General features: G+C 40.1%; 1 protein-coding gene across 9 annotated transcripts in view; it reads right to left on the minus strand.

The window, feature by feature from the left end:
• LOC126267010 (ATP-binding cassette sub-family C member 5-like) overlaps window positions 1-21,135 on the minus strand; it is a 531,190-nt gene that overhangs the window by 112,692 nt on the left and 397,363 nt on the right. For all 9 annotated transcript variants that reach the window (XM_049971782.1, XM_049971823.1, XM_049971815.1 and 6 more), the window contains one exon: window positions 12,310-12,416. In XM_049971782.1, the coding sequence (XP_049827739.1) occupies window positions 12,310-12,416 (107 nt within the window). The remainder of the gene's footprint in view (window positions 1-12,309; window positions 12,417-21,135) is intronic.

Raw genomic sequence — 21,135 nt, forward strand, 5'->3', positions numbered from 1 at the left:
TTTGCCACACAATGTCTAAAAACAACACTACTGAACCTCAAAGTGCCGTATATCGTAGTCACAAGCATGCCTCATAGAAACGACCTGCAGGACAACTCAATCGTAAATTTGGAGCTTACAAAAATAAATAGACAATTTCGTAAAATATGCAAGTATTATCAAAACGTAACATTCTTTGAACTTCCCAATTCAAGAGAACTGTTCATGAAACATGGTCAACACTATAACAGCGCTGGGAAGTTGTGCATTAGCAAAATGCTGACAAAACTAATACAAAAAGACGACCACGCTGTAAGAAATACAATTGCAATACAGCCAGTTTCTATCAAGGAAATACGAAAACACCTTAACAGCTGCATAACTAGTAAGTCAGTCGCAGCCACAGCATCAGTGCAGCCAGGATCATCACTTGAACAAGAAGAGGCAGCGCCAGAATCATCTTCAACAAAAACAGCGAGAAAATGTGAGGATCCAACGGAAGAAACAGTGGCCAGGCCATCAATCAGTAGGATAACCATAACACACCATTACCAAAAGGATTTTTTAGACCAAGGCAAGAGAAACGTAAAGACTACAAGGTAAGCAGTGCTCAGTGCTTCTCAGTCTTCCACCAAAATATGCAATGCATAAGAAACAAAGTGCAACAATTAGAAGTGGAACTGCAGTCTATTGACAGCTCACTTGTTTGCTTAACAGAACATTGGTGTAACGGTTCAGAATTATCAAATGTAGCACTACATTCATACATTCTAGCCTGTCATTACAGTAGAAACACTATGAAATGTGGTGGATCATGCATATACGTGAAAGAGGGGATTATGTATAAAATTAGGAATGACGTCATGGCATTAAGTGAAGATAAACACAGAAATATCTGCTTTAGATATAAAAAACCTAGATGTATTCCAAAGACTAACAGTACTATGTATTTATCGTGCTCCCAGTGGTGACATGGACACATTCACTACAAAGTTAACCCAAGCATTAGATATGGTCTCCAGCCCCAAAGGCAAAATTATCATTTGTGGAGATCTAAACATTAACATGATGAACCCAGATATGTTGTACAATAATTTTCTGAACATTATGTATGCCTATGGTGTATCACCATTAATTAACACTGCCACTAGGATAACCAGACATTCAGCTTCAAGTATTGACCATATGCTAACAGACATAGAGAAAGATAGATGTGACGTTGTCATAGATGACCTTGGCATCGCAGACCATTCCAGTCAGTTATTAAAATTGGGTATAGAATTAGATAATAACACTAAAATACACAAGTACAGTAGGGTTTTCTCTAAGTCAAAAAGAGCTCTATTTGCTGCACTACTTAACAGTGAAACATGGGAGGAAGTGTACAGAGAACCTACTATAAATGGGAAGTTTTCAAAGTTTCTGTCAGTATTTAAATTCAGGTTTGAAGAAGTGTTCCCTAAAGTTCTAAGAATCACTAAATCATGCAACAACAACAGCTGGGTAACCAATGGGATAAGGAAATCTGCCGAAACGCTCAAGCACCTCAGCTCAATGAAAAACTACCGTCATGATTCAGCATTTCATAACTATTATCATAGATACAGAAGGATCTATAGAAAAATATTGTTAGTGGCTAAAAGGTACCAAAATGACAAATTTATAGAAAAAGCCAGTAATAAAATCAAAGCAGCATGGAAAATCACCAAACAAGAAATTAATAGGAAAAAACTAAAGCCAGTAAACATACAGTTTCAGCACAATGATACCAAAATAAATGGTCCCAAAAAACTAGCAAACTTTGCCAATCAATATTTCAGTAACATAGCTACCAGACTGCAACAGAAGTTCAACAAAACAAAGCAATCACAAACTCTGAACAAAATAGCACACACAATGATGCTACGACCAACCACAGCAGAAGAAGTATCCAATGTTGTGAGTAACCTAAAATGTAAAAATTCAGCAGGCATAGATGAAATACCTGTGTGCTTACTGAAGGACTGCATAGACAACATCAAAGACCCATTAGTGCACATCATCAATGAATCCTTCTCCATGGGTTGCTTCCCAGAAATACTAAAGCATGCAAAAATCCTACCTATATATAAGAAAGGTGACCCAGAAATCATAGAAAACTACAGACCAATCTCATTACTGTCATCCTTTTCAAAAGTCATAGAGACCATAATGAAAAACAGGCTCATGGGGTACTTAACAAAGTTCAATCTTCTGAGTAAAGAGCAATTTGGTTTCCGGGCTGGCAAAAGCACAAATTCAGCTGTAGCTCACTTCTCAAATGTTATCCTCGAAGCACTAGACAAAGGAGACCACATAACAGGGATCTTCCTTGATTTGACCAAAGCATTTGACACGGTAGACCACACAATTTTGCTAAACAAACTAAATGCACTAGGAGTAAGAGGAGTAACAAACATGTGGTTTCATTCATACCTGCAAAACAGGGTCCAACAGGTGGAGATCACTCAAACCAACTCCAATCACACCTTTTCACACCTTTCAAACCCAGAATACATCAACATAGTAGTCCCCCAAGGAAGTGTGCTGGGCCCAATCCTCTTTTTATTATATATAAACGATTTTCCACAGAGTGTCAAACATGGTGAATCAGTACTGTTTGCTGATGACAGTAACATCCTAATCAAAGCTGAGTCGCCAAGTGCACTCAATGAAAAAGCTGAGGAAACACTTAAGCATGTATGCCAATGGATAGAGACTAATAATTTAACCCTAAATGTAAAAAAAACCAGCAGTATTAGCTTCCACTTAAACAGAAAACCGAACAGTAGCAAGCTAAAAGTTAATGACGAGCACATAGAATGTGTACCATCAACAAAATTTTTAGGCATGCATGTCGACTCTCAACTAAATTGGACCAAGCACACTGCGGTACTTGGAAAGCGAATAGCTTCAGCATGCTATGCACTTAGGATTATAAATTCAGTGTGTAGTAGCCGGTGTACTAGAACTGCATATTTTGCGTATGTCCACTCTATAATTAGTTATGGCATAACCTTCTGGGGATCAACAGAGCAGAACAGACAAACAATATTTAAGTTGCAAAAACAGGCCGTACGAATCATAACAAAAAGTAGCGGTAGATCCCATTGCACAGAGTTATTTAAATCTTTGGGTATATTGACAGTTCCGTGTGAATACATTTTGCAGACAGTAATATACATAAAAAGACACATTGACCAGTTCCCGATAAACAGTTCCATACATGCACATGACACCAGACACAGACAACACTTACACCTCTATAGGAAAAACAAATCAAAAACTCAAAATAGCATGTTATATAATGGAATTAAATTATACAATAAACTTCCACAAGGGATCAAAGACATAAGCAAAATAGATAACCTGAGGAAATCGCTAAAAAAATATCTCTCGGAAAAGTGCTTTTATACTGTCAATGATTACTTGAGATGATGTGAATGCATAGAAATATGTAAAAATTAGCAACTGTGTCATTAAGTGGTTTAAAAATGCATCTTGTTATAATATTCATGAATTCCGATTGTGACAATTATAAATTTGTGTACCTATTGTATATACTCATGTTGACAGCATCCATACAATCCTGATTGTCTACGGATGGATAAATAAATAAAAATAAATAAATAAATACTGCAAAATTCTGCAGGCACTTTGTGGCATTATCTGACAATTTTTTTATGTCATGGGTTGAGTCATTACATACTTTACAGAATGCTGATTAAAACTATTATAAACAAAAGGAACTAAAGAATGAATAAAACACAGTAAAAAGTATTCACAAAGTATATGAATAAATTACACATTACAGTGAAAAGTTCTCAGCTACTAAAAAGAACTCTAGTACAGAATAGAAGGCATGTGCCACTAGGAAGCCTTTCAACCTGGATTTGAGGACTTGGGATTTATAACTCAATTTTTTTCAGTTTTGCTGGAAGCCTATTGACAATGAAACCTACTGAAGAATTCACATCTTAGCAAAGTGTTATGTCAGTACAAACCGTTTTTCTGTCCGCTGTTCACTGATCGAATGTCGCAGTTTCTTCTGAATGAGTCTATATTGTCAACAACAAATCCCATGATGGAGTACACAAACGGGGATGGCAAAGTTAGAATTCCACACTGATAAGAGCAATAACTGTCACTTAGAAAAGAAATTCATTTCATTTCATTTCTAAATTAAATTCTTAAAGAGACAGACCAGCAAAATAAACATAGCAACAGTTGACAACTCATTGTATAACTGCTGGCTAGACTGGCTGATATGCATGGTAACAATTCTGGAACAGTTGCTAAGCTTTTAGATGAAATCTTTCTCCAGAGAACTACAGAATACACGTACACACACACCTGCATGGCCACATTGTACCCGATGACTATATTACACAGACATGTAGCTCAACTGGGGTGATGGTTGTATTGGGTGGTGTAGATGATGAAAGAAAGGAGGCAAGGAGAAGGGCGGAAAGTTGGAGGGAATGGGAGTTAATGGAATGATGGGAGGGGCAGAAACTTCAGAAGATGGGAATGTGGCATATGTGAGTTTGAAGTGTGAGACTACAGAGAGGAGCATGTTTGTGCAAGAGGTGAAGTGGAGCATGGATGAGGTGTGTAGACAGGTGTCAGGCACAGCATAGGCTGATTAGGCCAAGAAGATTTAGAGATCAAAGGCTCTATTGTAATGATAATTTCCATATACACACTTCAGAGAATAGCATGTACAGTGTGTATGTGGAGGAAGGGGAAAATGTATCTGGAAAATCTCTGATTGAACAAATCAAATAAAGTGGAGGAATGTCTAAGAAGTAAGCCCACGAATCACTCATGAAGGCTAATGTTAAGCCAGTTATGTATTTTCCCACAGAAGAAGGCAGATAACTTACACTGAGCATTCTGCCTTGGAAGACAACTCCAAACACTGATAAAAATCATGTTAGTGGAGTGGAAAAATCAGTTTCTTTTATTTTTTATTACACCAGACTTTTGTTTCAGTTCAACAAAATATGCGAATCACACTCCTATCAAACAATATGCATGAAAATTTGTTCACAGAAACATCTAAACTGTGAGCACTGGTAAAAGTCGATGGACATGTTGCATCAGTGTTGCCAATTACACATAACATATCCCTTAAAACACTGGAAAATCCAGGATTGGATGTAGCAATATATTGAAAGGGATAATTGCAGCTCACAATATAGCATAGATGCTGAGTCACAGAAAGGCATGACAAAAAGACTGTCAGAAAGTTAGCTTTTGGCCAACAAGGCCTTTGACAATAGTAGACAACATACATACACGCATACACTCACGCAAATGCAACTCACACACAAATAACCACAGTCTCTAGCAGCTGGAGCCAGCTGAGTCTGTGTGAGAGTGTGTACGTGTCTGTATGTTGTCTACTTTTGACAAAGGCCTTGTTGGCTAAAAGCTAACTTTCTAACAGTCTTTTTGTTGTGCCTTTCTGCGACTCAGCATTTCCGCTATACCATGAGTAGCGACTATCTTTTTTCATTACGTTGTAATCTGCATTTCAGAGTACCATAGAAATATCTAGAACTGACCTGGGGGATCTATATTCAACCAGTGTGTACCCTTTATATATTTGTGTATTTATGCCAATACCGTTAGCTACTCCTGGCTTCTAGTTGACTGATAAGATCTCTCCTTTGACCTCACAAACTGGCGTGGAACATACAGTGTGCCCTTGATGTTTTTAAGCCATTGTTGCCAATGGGATAGATAGTAAAAACAAAGTTCTGTGTCTAAATTTTGTCTATTTAGCCTTCTTAAACTGTGCTGAAATACAGAATAATTGTATTTATATAATCATGATTTTTCAAGTTAGCAAAACAACAAAAATATTTTTTTTCCATTTTACTGAGACTTGTCACAAACTGAATATAGTATCCCACGACAGATTCACCCAGGCATCTGACAAAGCAGAAAAGCTGACTGATTATGGCAAGATTTCATCCTGTCACAAAAACCTTTGTTGTCTTGCTGCAAATTCTATACTTTTGTTGTCAGTCTTTTCTGAAATTTGGTACATGTCAAACATGTCTTCCAAATATCCACATTATGAAAAGCAGTTGAAGTTATGAAGTCAAATGCATTATCAATTAGAAATGCTGCAAACAAACATGAAATGCCATGAATTACCTTGTGTGATCACATAATGAACAAGGAACAGAAACTGAATTTAATGTAGAGGAAGAACATCATTGCAGAACACGCAATGGTTGTTTTAGAGCACAGATTTTCATTTCTGAAATTTGACTTTTGGTTTTCAGTAAAACACTATCTTGGCAAAAGCCGAAGAAATGCAAAAGTGTTTGAGAACAATTTGCCTGGAGAAGAGTGGGTGGACAGTTTCATTCATTGAAATGTCATGCTGGCAATGAAAACTTCACGAAACATCACTACCAGGAGAGTAAATGTACCTTAGTTTTACACAGTGACATAATTGATATTATCTTGTTTCCTGTTTCATGAATGATTTTTTATTTTCTTTGTTCAAAATTATTATTATTTTATTATCCATGTTTCAGGTTGATATTGACATGGTTAACAACTACTTCGCAAACCTTCAAAAGAGTCTAGAGGGCATCAGCAATTCTAACATCCAACAGTACAATGAATCCAGTCTAGATGATGGAAAAGTCCGAATTTACAAATGAGGAACCAAGTCTCTGGGGAATATAATGAACTCTTCTAAATTAGTAAACAGAATATTTGTTGGTACAACCAATGGTGAACTCCTGCTGCATGTGATGTTTATAAATGTAAACATATGTGGCATACTTGGACACAAGGAGCACCTGCAGGAACCAGATATAACAGGTCAAAGTCTGGATGGTTTGATGAAGCCATATTCAAAGATTGGCTACACACTATTGTAATACGTTTGGTGTGAAACTAGTACTGTGTGACAGTGTGCCTTCCCATTTTTCATTACGTGTGCTGAAAATATGTAAGGAGCACATAATTAAATTCATCTGTCTCACTATGAATGCTACACACTTGCTACAACCTCTAGACATGGCATTTCACAAGCTTACAATCGCATGGCTATCAGTATTGACAAAATGGCACCAGGAAGCAGACAGAAGACTGACTTCAATTCTGAAGAGCACTTTCCCTACTCTTCTTAGTGAGTTGATGGAGACCACTAATCCTAATGCAGCTGCCTACTTAAAGCATGGATTCTGGACCTGTGGCATTTCTCTATTCACTCCCCAAAAAATCCTTAATACGATATTGTCATCACCATGTTGTATGGCAGAATCTCCAGACTTTCAGCCCACACTGGCACCGGTGGGAGAAGTAGTCATGAAAGTGTTCCAGGACATGAGATACGAAAAATAACCAGGTACCAGAAAAAGAAACTGAACCAGGAAAAAGTTTTGCCAGTGCCAATACTGATGGTGGAACATCTCAGCCAAATGAATAAATGTTTCATCCCATGTCAACTGAGAAATAAAGGAAAAGAGAAGTCATGAAAACTAACATGGAAAGGAAACAGTCAGTGTCCAAGGATTTCATTGATTGTGATGAAGATAGGCAGTTTTCCATTAAAGGTTCATCAGATGAATAGGGTGAACAGTAAGATAATAATGGTGACAATTTTTATCATCCTAAACCAGGGGATCGGCTCATAGTGAAGTTTCCAGCTAAAAAGCAAAAACCATTAAGTTTTATTTTGGTTGAATTGAGGAACTGTTCACTGGGGAAGGACTTGATGTTTGTTTGAAACTCTGGCAGATTCCAGTTCAGATATCCTGAGTCACAAGATTTGAGTCTTACAGAATATGAAAAAAATATAACGAAAACTAAGTGCTCCTGTTTTTATGAAGGAAAGGGGAGTTTTAAAATGTGCTGTAAATTTCCAGGGCTATTATATTAATACGGAAGTGACAGAGATGTAAGCCGGAAAAAGTGGTCGAGAGGTTCTAGGCGCTACAGTTCGGAACCGCGCGACCGCTATGGTCGCAGGTTCGAATCCTGCCTCGGGCATGGATGTGTGTGATGTTCTTAGGTTAATTAGGTTTAAATAATTCTAAGTTCTAGGGAACTGATGACCTCAGAAGTTAAGTCCCATAGTGCTCAGAGCCACAGAGATGTAAACTAAATTTACTATATTTTTCAAGGCTATTTTATTAATTACTGTGCTACTATTGTGTATAGGATGACATAATTTTAAGTCTGTTGCATGAGCATGAACATGTATAAGTACATGATTAACAAAATATATTAAAGTCCTCATATATGGCTCCTAAAATTCCTTTTAAAAAATTAAGTAAATACAAATAAATAACAAAATAATCCAATAGGGAGGATGATATCAACCAAAATGTGTAAAAAAAATAGAAAGAAACTTCCACATGGGAAAAATATATTAAAAACAGAGATTCCAAGCCTTACCAGGCGGGAAAGCGCCGGTAGATAGGCACAATGAATTGTTGTTGTTGTTGTTGTTGTTGTTGTCTTCAGTCCTGAGACTGGTTTGATGCAGCTCTCCATGCTACTCTATCCTGTGCAAGCTGCTTCATCTCCCAGTACCTACTGCAACCTACATCCTTCTGAATCTGCTTAGTGTACTGATCTCTCGGTCTCCCTCTACGATTTTTACCCTCCACGCTGCCCTCCAATGCTAAATTTGTGATCCCTTGATGCCTCAAAACATGTCCTACCAACCGATCCCTTCTTCTAGTCAAGTTGTGCCACAAACTTCTCTTCTCCCCAATCCTATTCAATACCTCCTCATTAGTTACGTGATCTATCCACCTTATCTTCAGTATTCTTCTGTAGCACCACATTTCGAAAGCTTCTATTCTCTTCTTGTCCAAACTAGTTATCGTCCGTGTTTCACTTCCATACATGGCTACACTCCAAACAAATACTTTCAGAAACGACTTCCTGATACATAAATCTATATTCGATGTTAACAAATTTCTCTTCTTCAGAAACGCTTTCCTTGCCATTGCCAGTCTACATTTTATATCCTCTCTACTTCGACCATCATCAGTTATTTTACTTCCTAAATAGCAAAACTCCTTTACTACTTTAACTGTCTCATTTCCTAATCTAATTCCCTCAGCATCACCCGATTTAATCTGACTACACTCCATTATCCTCCTTTTGCTTTTGTTAATGTTCATCTTATATCCTCCTTTCAAGACACTGTCCATTCCGTTCAACTGCTCTTGCAAGTCCTTTGCCGTCTCTGACAGAATTACAATGTCATCGGCGAACCTCAAAGTTTTTAGTTCGTCTCCATGAATTTTAATACCTACTCCAAATTTTTCTTTTGTTTCCTTTACTGCTTGCTCAATATACAGATTGAATAACATCGGGGAGAGGCTACAACCCTGTCTCACTCCTTTCCCAACCACTGCTTCCCTTTCATGCCCCTCGACTCTTATGACTGCCATCTGGTTTCTGTACAAATTATAAATAGCCTTTCGCTCCCTGTATTTTAGCCCTGCCACCTTTAGAATTTGAAAAAGAGTATTCCAGTCAACATTGTCAAAAGCTTTCTCTAAGTCTACAAATGCTAGAAACGTAGGTTTGCCTTTTCTTAATCTTTCTTCTAAGATAAGTCGTAAGGTCAGTATTGCCTCACGTGTTCCAACATTTCGACGGAATTCAAACTGATCCTCCCCGAGGTCTGCATCTACCAGTTTTTCCATTCGTCTGTAAAGAATTCGCGTTAGTATTTTGCAGCCGTGGCTTATTAAACTGATAGTTCGGTAATTTTCACATCTGTCAGCACCTGCTTTCTTTGGGATTGGAATTATTATATTCTTCTTGAAGTCTGAGGGTATTTCGCCTGTCTCATACATCTTGCTCACCAGCTGGTAGAGTTTTCTCAGGACTGGTTGTCCCAAGGCCGTCAGTAGTTCTAATGGAATGTTGTCTACTCCGGGGGCCTTGTTTCGACTCAGGTCTTTCAGTGCTCTGTCAAACTCTTCACGCAGTATCGTATCTCCCATTTTGTCTTCATCTACATCCTCTTCCATTTCCATAATATTGTCCTCAAGTACATCGCCCTTGTATAAACCTTCTATATACTCCTTCCACCTTTCTGCCTTCCCTTCTTTGCTTAGAACTGGGCTGCCATCTGAGCTCTTGATATTCATACACTTGGTTCTCTTCTCTCCAAAGATCTCTTTAATTTTCCTGTAGGCAGTATCTATCTTACCCCTAGTGAGATAAGCTTCTACATCCTTACATTTGTCCTCTAGCCATCCCTGTTTAGCCATTTTGCACTTCCTGTCGATCTCATTTTTGAGACGTTTGTATTCCTTTTTGCCTGCTTCATTTACTGCATTTTTATATTTTCTTCTTTCATCAATTAAATTCAATATTTCTTCTGTTACCCAAGGATTTCTAGCAGCCCTCGTCTTTGTACCTACGTTATCCTCTGCTGCCTTCACTACTACATCCCTCAGAGCTACCCATTCTTCTTCTACTGTATTTCTTTCCCCTATTCCTGTCAATTGTTCCCTTATGCTCTCCCTGAAACTCTGTACAACCTCTGGTTCTTTCGGTTTATCCAGGTCCCATCTCCTTAGTTTCCCACATTTTTGCAGTTTCTTCAGTTTTAATCTACAGGTCATAACCAATAGATTGTGGTCAGAGTCCACATCTGCCCCTGGAAATGTCTTACACTTTAAAACCTGGTTCCTAAATCTCTGTCTTACCATTATATAATCTATCTGATACCTTTTAGTATCTCCAGGGTTCTTCCACGTATACAACCTTCTTTCATGATTCTTAAACCAAGTGTTAGCTATGATTAAGTTGTGCTCTGTACAAAATTCTACTAGGCGGCTTCCTCTTTCATTTCTTAGCCCCAATCCATATTCACCTACTATGTTTCCTTCTCTCCCTTTTCCTACACTCGAATTCCAGTCACCCATTACTATTAAATTTTCGTCTCCCTTCACTATCTGAATAATTTCTTTTATTTCATCGTACATTTCTTCAATTTCTTCATCATCTGCAGAGCTAGTTGGCATATAAACTTGTACTACTGTAGTAGGTGTGGGCTTCGTATCTATCTTGGCCACAATAATGCGTTCACTATGCTGTTTGTAGTAGCTTACCCGCATTCCTATTTTCCTATTCATTATTAAACCTACTCCTGCATTACCCCTATTTGATTTTGTGTTTATAACCCTGTAGTCACCTGACCAGAAGTCTTGTTCCTCCTGCCACCGAACTTCACTAATTCCCACTATATCTAACTTTAACCTATCCATTTCCCTTTTTAAATTTTCTAACCTACCTGCCCGATTAAGGGATCTGACATTCCACACTCCGATCCGTAGAACGCCAGTTTTCTTTCTCCTGATAACGACATCCTCCTGAGTAGTCCCCGCCCGGAGATCCGAATGGGGGACTATTTTACCTCCGGAATATTTTACCCAAGAGGATGCCATCATCATTTAATCATACAGTAAAGCTGCATGTCCTCGGGAAAAATTACGGCTGTAGTTTCCCCTTGCTTTCAGCCGTTCGCAGTACCAGCACAGCAAGGCCGTTTTGGTTAATGTTGCAAGGCCAGATCAGTCAATCATCCAGACTGTTGCCCCTACAACTACTGAAAAGGCTGCTGCCCCTCTTCAGGAACCACACGTTTGTCTGGCCTCTCAACAGATACGCCTCCGTTGTGGTTGCACCTACGGTACGGCCATCTGTATCGCTGAGGCACGCAAGCCTCCCCACCAACGGCAAGGTCCATGGTTCATGGGGGGGGCACAATGAATAAAACACACAAACACACACACAGAATTTTGAGCTTTCGCAGCCGACGGCTGCTTCGTCAGGAAAGAGGGAAGGAAAAGGAAAGATGAAAAGATGTGGGTTTTAAGGGAGAGGATAAGGAATCATTCCAATCCCGGGAGCGGAAAGACTTACCTTAGGGGGAAAAAAGGATAGGTATATACTCGTGCGCACACACACACATATCCATCCATGTGTAAAAATGTTCATTTGTGTGTACTTTTAATATAGTGGTTGACATAGCACCGAGTGCTGGGTTTGAGTTGACCGACACTTAAATGTGTCTTCCTCATTGACTGTGGACATTAATAAAAATAAAAATAACATGAAACAATCCCTTAGCAATGAGCTATGAGATATTATGTTCAGTGAAAATGGAGATTGCTTTGTCTATGGAGCAGCGTAAAAAATACGAAAAAAAAAAGTGGCAGTCTCTAAACGAGTTGACAGTATTGGTTTACACAAATTTCACTGTAAGGATCATATTTTATAAAGATTTACACAATGTGGATTCACCTTGAATGTTTCCTGGAGTATGGTGTTCTCCTCTCATGTCCATTCCAGACATATCAGAGTTAAAGTAACTGACATCATTCAAACCAGCTTCCACTGGTTCTTTCAACCTGGAAAAAATAAAAATAAAGTTGAAGAACACTACATGGAAATAAAAGTCAAGAGAAATTTTCCTTTCAAACTATTCTATAGAATAATGTTTATATGTTCATGGTTGTAAGTGCTACATGACATGCAGCTGGGGGATGAAGAAAAATATTGCAACACGGTTTACTTATTACCGCAGTTTTGTAGAGGATGTTTACTGATCTTTTCCACTGAGAATATATGGAATACAGAACTGTTAATATGTATTTGCATGTGCTTTGAATTACTTTAGCTTCATTACATATACGAAAAAAACTATCATTCTAATAAGCAAAACATTATGCATTGGAAAACTGCCTCTTTAGGTTATTAACTCCATCATGCAAAAAATAAAAAATAAAAAAAAATTGATAACTGCAAATCAGGAGTGAATTTCATGTTATAGTCGATTCTCTGCTGAAAAATATGATAGTCCTGAACTACACAATAAACGTTCATCCAGGAATCAGGACATCTCAGTTGAACAAACATTTCAACAACATTTTGAGTTTGCAAGATGGTTCAGCAAATGAATTTACTAAGACCAATAAGGGAATCATCATCCATGTTGGTATCAATTCTCTTCAAACTAGCAGTGAATAGAAAATTGTAAAAGAAATGAAAAACTTAGTTTTATCCACCAAAAGCCTCTACAACATATCAAAAACTGTTTAATAATGATGATGCCTTCAGCTGTGGGTACTAGTTTTTATTTACTTGCAACTGGTTTTGCTGATACAAGTCACCGTCTTCAGGACCCTCTACAACGTATGGTGCAAGGGCACTCATATGACCCTTTGGGGGGGGGGGGGGGGGGGAGGGCACAAGATTTGGGGATATGGAATATTTTTAATACTGTGAAAGACAAATGATGACTTGTGAGTAGCTATAATGAAGTTCTTGTGTAACACTGCTTTTAAATCATCTTCTTGAAAGAAAAACATCTGAATACACTATATTTCTTCTGTTCTTGGAGAGTGGAGGATTGGGGGGGGGGGGGGGGGAGGAGGAGAGGGAGGATAGAGGTCCAGGGTCTGGCTCCCTTTACTCCAGGCACTGGTGTCCTTGGTATGGTGTTCATGTTTTCAACACAAGATTACCATTACACTTCTAGAAAAGTCCATAACCACTGGTCTCTGTGAAAATGAAATGTGGAGTTGAGGTTTATGCATCTCATTACAAACATTCACAATGCATTTGGTTTGCGTTTAGGAGACATGTCTAAAATTTACAATATAGTTAAAATATTGTACAGCAATAAATGATTTGTTTGGGGGTGGGGATATGTAACATAATGTATTCAGCTCAAATTTTTAGTTTGTCCTGCATGAATTCATCCACTGTATAAGAGCATTTCAATATCAGTGCATCTGACAGCTATCTTTTAAATGGACCTACATTCATCCATATTAACTTGCCTCCTTTTAATTTATTATAAATTAATTATAAATTTTCATTCCGTGTATTGAGGTCTCTTGACATACAGTTTGAGGTGGTGGGTGGGAAACAAAATTTTCTTTGTTCTTTGTATCATGTGAGTGAACAGAATGATTGCCCTCAAATAAAAGATAATAGTCTAGGCTGAAGTGGTGTCAACAGTGACTAGTAGGAATCCAGGATGTGAAAGACTCTGGATATTTCAGAGTCAGTGAAGAAAGTGGTTGGTAGTTTTGAATTGGGAGGGTAAATTGCAGGCAACAGGTGTTGATCAATGAGGGCCAAAACTCTTTCAGTGGGAGCACAATAATCTGCTACAAGGGGGCATCCAGGATTGTTGGATGGTGGATTTTGTGGAGGATGTAGAAAATGGGTGAGTGGAGAGTCATAGGAGTGAGGAAGGAAATGGATTCAAGAGAGAGGCTCTGGGAAGGGCCTAAGGCTTTAAGATTGGACTGAAGGTCCCAGACACCACCTCCACAAGTTATCCAACATGCTGACATCCTACTGCAGCCTCAGGGTACCACTATCAAACTTCTATGCTACCCAGGGTGTTGCTCCTCCTCAACTTCATAGCACCCAAACTCTGCCTAGCTGACATTTTCAACTCATCACATCCCCCAAAACTCCCTACCAGCACTCCACCAAATCCAGGGCCAACTTATTCTTATAACAATGTTATTAAAATTTTCACCAAAACCCTCAGCCCCACAGAAGTTTCAGCCCTAGCTAAAGGCCTCACCTTCAGCCCTACAATCCCTGCTTAAAGCCTTAGGTCCACCCCTTTAGTTCCTGGATCCCTACAAGCACTGTTGACACCACATCCCAGTACACCAACATCCCTCAAACCCTTGACCTTACTGAAAGTGAACAGCATCTTTCCCAATGTCTTTCAGACTTGAAACCCTCTGTCTCTTTCCTCATATGCCTTAATAGCGTCATCCTAACACAAAATTGTTCCTCCTTTGAAGGAATGGTAAATAAACAAGTCCGCGGCATAGACATGGACATCTGTGTGGCACCTTCCTATGCAAACCTGTTTATGGGGCACCTAGAGAAAACCTTCCTTGCCTCCCAAAATCCCAAATTCCCTCCCAGGTTCAGTGGCAATGTCTTCAAGATCTGAACCTAAGGTCAGGGCACCGTATCCTCATGCCTTTACAACGTCAACACCTTCTGTCCCATCAATTTCATCTGGTCTTACTTAAAGCAGTGTGCAAACTTCCTGAGTATTGACCACCTGCTGTCTGGTGGCTCTATCCACACTTCTGTCCAAATCAAACCTATCAATCACCAACAGTACCTGCATATTGACAGCTGTTTTCCTTCCGCACCATAAAATCCCTCCCATAAGCCTGTGGACAATGTGTCTGCAGTGACAAGAACTCTCTTGCAATGTATGCTGAGGGTCTCACTAGGGCCTTCACAGTCAGGCACTATCCTCCTGACCTAGTCCACAAACAGATTTGCTGTGTCATTTCCCCACATTCCAAATCCTCCCCTCACCTTCAACAACCAACTACAAAGGCGTGCACTCTTCATCACCAAATATCTCCCTGAACTACAACAACTGAACAGCTTTGATGCCCATCACCATGCCCTGAAATGAGGGATGTTCTACCCAAGATTGTTCTGACCCCTCCTAAAGTGGTGTTCCATTGCTCACCCAACCATCACAGCATGCTGGTCCAGCCCTATGCAATCCCAGTCCCTGTGGAAGTCTCAGGCAAAATGTAGTGGTTTTAGAATTTCTGCGTAAATTCTAGAACCATTCGGCCTTCCACCATCTCGAACACACAATATTTTAGATGTGAGTGGGAGAAAGGAATCCTATCTACTGCATGTCACGTGTCTGTGTGTGCAGGAGTGCAATCAGTTGTGAGCAAAAGGTCAACACGGCGGTTGAACGGCACCGTAAAGTACTTGTCGGGTGATCCATGGAAGTCGTAGTGAAAATCACACGGAAGAACCAAGGATCTTCTGTGTTATTCTGTGCTGTTTGTAATTCTGAGTATTGCTAGTGACAAAAGAACAACTGAGACTGGGAACTGCGAAAAAAAAAAAACACTTATCTTGGGCTTGCTGGAGGCAAGACATATTTCATGATTTGTTTGTAATAGTGTTATGGTTGTTAAGTCAACTTATTGATAAATTTACTTAAATTTGTTTCTTATGTGAGACGATATGAGTTACTTACAAGAAGTTAAATGTTATGTGGGATACCCATAGCTATTGAAAAGTATTGCTTGAGTACCTCATTACTTCACAAAGAGAGAGGGTCCTAAAGGTTCCTGTGACTAGTATCATTCTTCAGAGAAGAAGGATGTACAGATTCCAGAAGCCAGTTATCCAGAGACAGAGATCAGCTGTGCATTCCCAAGTAAGTCAACTCGTGTAAGAGAAGTGGGGAGTTTGCACGTACACTTCACACACTCTATTTTAGTCATCAAAATTGTTAGTACGTGGCGACCAGGGAAAAAGGACTTGAAAAATAGGAATTCTGAGACCGAAGATGAGAAAGGTGGATGTTGTATGTTGCCATAGCAACCAAACCAAATACATTAAAGATTGTGCTACAAGACTTCAGATCATGACCGAGTATTCAAAAGAGAAAAAAATTGAATTGAGAGATAGTGAAGAAGATTCAAGTGTGCTTTCACATGACTCCTTACCCTCTCCCTTGGATATGTGTGTGTGTGTGTGTGTGTGTGTGTGTGTGTGTGTGTGTGTGTGTGTGTGTGTGTGTGCGCGAGTATATACCTATCCTTTTTTCCCCCTAAGGTAAGTCTTTCTGCTCCCGGGATTGGAATATATATATGTTCTTTCTGACTTACCAAGCGGGAAAGTGCCGGTAGATAGGCACAATAAATAAAACACACAAACACACACACAGAATTTCGAGCTTTCGCAACTGGCGGCTGCTTCGTCAGGAAAGAGGGAAGGAAAAGGAAAGATGAAAGGATGTGGGTTTTAAGGGAGAAGGTAAGGTGTCATTGCAATCCCAGGAGCGGAAAGACTTACCTTACGGGGAAAAAAAGATAGGTATATACTCGCGCGCACACACACACACACACACACACGCACGCACACACACACACACACACACACACACACACACTCAAAAATGACTGGTACATTTGAAACGGCAATAAAAACTAAACGAGCAGTGATAGAAATACACCGTTTGTTGCAATATGCTTGGGAAACAGTACATTTTCAGGCAGACAAACTTTCGAAATTACAGTAGTTACAATTTTCAACAACAGATGGCGCTGCAAGTGATGTGAAAGATATAGAAGACAACGCAGTCTGTGGGTGTGCCATTCTGTATGTCGTCTTTCTGCTGTAAGCGTGTGCTGTTCACAACGTGCAAGTGTGCTGTGGACAACATGGTTTATTCATTAGAACAGATGACTTTTCTGGTGTTGGAATTCCACCGCCTAGAACACAGTGTTGTTGCAACAAGACGAAGTTTTCAACGCAGGTTTAATGTAACCAAAGGATCGAAAAGTGATACAATAAAGGATCTGTTTGAAAAATTTCAACGGACTGGGAACGTGATGGATGAACGTGCTGGAAAGGTAGGGCGACCGTGTACGGCAACCACAGAGGGCAACGCGCAGCTAGCGCAGTAGGTGATCCAACAGCGGCCTCGGGTTTCCGTTCGCCATGTTGCAGCTGAGGTCCAAATGACGCCAACGTCCACGTATCGTCTCATGCGCCAGAGTTTACACCTCTATCCATACAAAATTCAAACACGGCAACCCCTCAGCGCCGCTACCATTGCTGCTCGAGAGACATTCGCTAACGATATAGTGCACAGGATTGATGATGGCGATATGCATGTGGGCAGCATTTGGTTTACTGATGAAGCTTATTTTTACCTGGACGGCTTCTTCAATAAACAGATCTGGCGCATATGGGGAACCGAAAAGCACCATGTTGCAGTCCCATCGTCCCTGAATCCTCAAAAAGTACTGGTCTGGGCCGCCATTTCTTCCAAAGGAATCATTGGCCCATTTTTCAGATCCGAGACGATTACTGCATCACGCTATCTGGACATTCTTCGTGAATTTGTGGCGGTACAAACTGCCTTAGACAACACTGCGAACAGCTTGTGGTTTATGCAAGATGGTGCCCGGTCACATCGCACAGCCATCTTTAATTTCCTGAATGAATATTTCGATGATCGTGTGATTGCTTTGGGCTATCCGAAATATACAGGAGGCGGCGTGGATTAGCCTCCCTATTCGCCAGACATGAACCCCTGTGACTTCTTTCTGTGGGGACACTTGAAAGACCAGGTGTACCGCCAGAATCCAGAAACAATTGAACAGCTGCAGCAGTACATCTCATCTGCATGTGAAGCCATTCCGCCAGACACGTTGTCAAAGGATTCGGGTAATTTCATTCAGAGACTACGCCATATTATTGCTAAGCATGGTGGATATGTGGTAAATATCGTACTATAGAGTTTCCCAGACCGCAGTGCCATCTGTTGTTGACAATTGTAACTACTGTAATTTCGAAAGTTTGTCTGCCTGAAAATGAACTGTTGTCCCAAGCATATTGCAACAAACGGTGTATTTCTATCTCTGCTCGTTTAGTTTGTATTGCCGTTTCAAATATACCGGTCATTTTTGACACAATATATACATATATGTAATAAAATATATATATATGTAATATATATATATGTAATATATATATGTAATAAAAGCAAAGATTCCAAGACTTACCAAGCTGGAAAGCGCCTGTGTGTGTGTTTGTGTGTTTTGTTCATGTGCCTGTCTGCCGGCACTTTCCCGCTTGGTAAGTCTTGGAATCTTTGTTTTTAATATATTTTTTCCATGTGGAAGTTTCTTTCTGTTATATATATATATATATATATATATATATATATATATATATATATATATATAACAGAAAGAAACTTCCACATGGAAAAAATATATTAAAAACAAAGATTCCAAGACTTACCAAGCGGGAAAGCGCCGGCAGACAGGCACATGAACAAAACACACAAACACACACACACAGAATTACGAGCTTTCGCAACTGGCAGTTGCTTTGTCAGGAAGGAAGGAAGGAGAGGGAAAAATGAAAGGATGTGGGTTTTAAGGGAGAGGGTAAGGAGTCATTCCAATCCCGGGAGCGGAAAGACTTCCCTTAGGGGAAAAAAAGGACAGGTGTACACTCGAACACACACACACACACACACATATCCATCCGCACATACACAGACACAAGCAGAAGAACCCCAAAAGTGCCCCACTTGTGACAGAATACTTCCCGGGACTGGATCAGACCTTGAATGTGGCTCTCCAGCAGGGATACGACTTCCTAAAATCCTGTCCCGAAATGAGATCAATCCTTCATGAAATCCTCCCCACTCCACCAAGAGTGTCTTTCCGCCGTCCACCTAACCTTCGTAACTTCTTGGTTCATCCCTATGAAATCCCCAAACCACCTTCCCTACCCTCTGGCTCCTACCCTTGCAACTGCCCCCGGTGTAAAACCTGTCCTATGCACCCTCCCACCACCACCTACTCCAGTCCTGTAACCTGGAAGGTGTACACGATCAAAGGGAGAGCCACGTGTGAAAGCACCCACGTGATTTACCAACTGACCTGCCTGCACTGTGACGCTTTCTATGTGGGAATGACCAGCAACAAACTGTCCATTCGCATGAATGGACACAGGCAGACAGTGTTTGTTGGTAATGAGGATCACCCTGTGGCTAAACATGCCTTGATGCTCGGCCAGCACATCTTGGCACAGTGTTACACCGTCCGAGTTATCTGGATACTTCCCACCAACACCAACCTATCCGAACTCCGGAGATGGGAACTCGCCCTTCAGTATATCCTCTCTTCTCGATATCCACCAGGCCTCAACCTCCGCTAATTTCAAGTTGCCGCCGCTCATACCTCACCTGTCTTTCAACAACTTCTTTGCCTCTGTGCTTCCGCCTCGACTGACATCTCTGCCCCTACTCTTTGCCTTTAAATATGTCTGCTTGTTTCTGTGTATGTGCGGATGGATATGTGTGTGTGTGTGTGTGTGTGTGTGTGTGTGTGTGTGTGTGCGAGTGTACATCTGTCCTTTTTTTCCCCTAAGGGAAGTCTTTCCGCTCCCGGGATTGGAATGACTCCTTACCCTCTCCCTTAAAACCCACATCCTTTCGTCTTTCCCTCTCCTTCCTGAAGAAGCAACCATCAGTTGCGAAAGCTAGCAATTCTGTGTGTGTGTTTGTGTGTTTTGTTCATGTGCCTGTCTGCCGGCGCTTTCCCGCTTGGTAAGTTTTGGAATCTTTGTTTTTAATATCATGGGAAAAATATATTAAAACAAAGATTCCGGTTGCGAAAGCTCGAAATTTTGTATGTGTGTTTGTGTGTTCTTTTTATTGTGCCTATCTACTGGCGCTTTCCTGCTTGGTAAGTCTTGGAATCTTTGTTTTTAATATATTTTTCCCATGTGGAAAGAAACTTCCACATGGGAAAAATTTTGTGTGTGTGTTTGTGTGTTATTTTATTGAGCCTGTCTACCGGCGCTTTCCCGCTTGGTAAGTCTTATATATATAAATGGAGACAGACATTCCCAGCACTACTTCCTGCAGGGGGAGATCGAGCCATGGCCTGCAGGAAGTATCGCTATGCCAAAATCTGATTGGCTGGAGACAGCTATTTAGGAGCTAGAACCAGCTCTATAGTTCAGTTCACGCTGGATGCCGACCTTGTGTACTTTGAACACTGAAGATTATGTCTTCGTATCTGAATTGGACTCTTACTACTGAGTGTGTGTTACCACGTACCTATGTGGAAAATTAGAAGTGAACTCTTGTTTGCCTCAATTAGGAGACTTTTACTGGGAATGGTGTTGTTACCTTCACGTTTGTTGTTGTCATCAACCTTGTGAACTTACCTCGATAAAAGTTGTGTTTGTGAAAAATTGTGAAGTGTCATTCACAACACATATATATAAGTAACTAAAAAAGAGAGAGAGAGAGAGAGAGAGAGAGAGAGAGAGAGAGAGAGAGAGAGAGAGAGAGAAATTGCACGCAAGAGTCGAATTGGTCATGGTAGTCATTTAAGAAAAGTCCGTATAATAAATACTCCGATAAAGTGATGAATTGTAGGATAGTGGGACTCAAATAGCCTAAGTAAGCACATTATTTAATGAATAGTGTATATAGACATGGTATCTAATGGAAGTATAGAAGTTGATAAGTAGAGGAGGGCTCTAGGGATTAGATGAAGAATTAAG

Source organism: Schistocerca gregaria, chromosome 1 (genome assembly GCF_023897955.1).
Source record: "Schistocerca gregaria isolate iqSchGreg1 chromosome 1, iqSchGreg1.2, whole genome shotgun sequence".
NCBI lineage: Eukaryota > Metazoa > Arthropoda > Insecta > Orthoptera > Acrididae > Schistocerca > Schistocerca gregaria.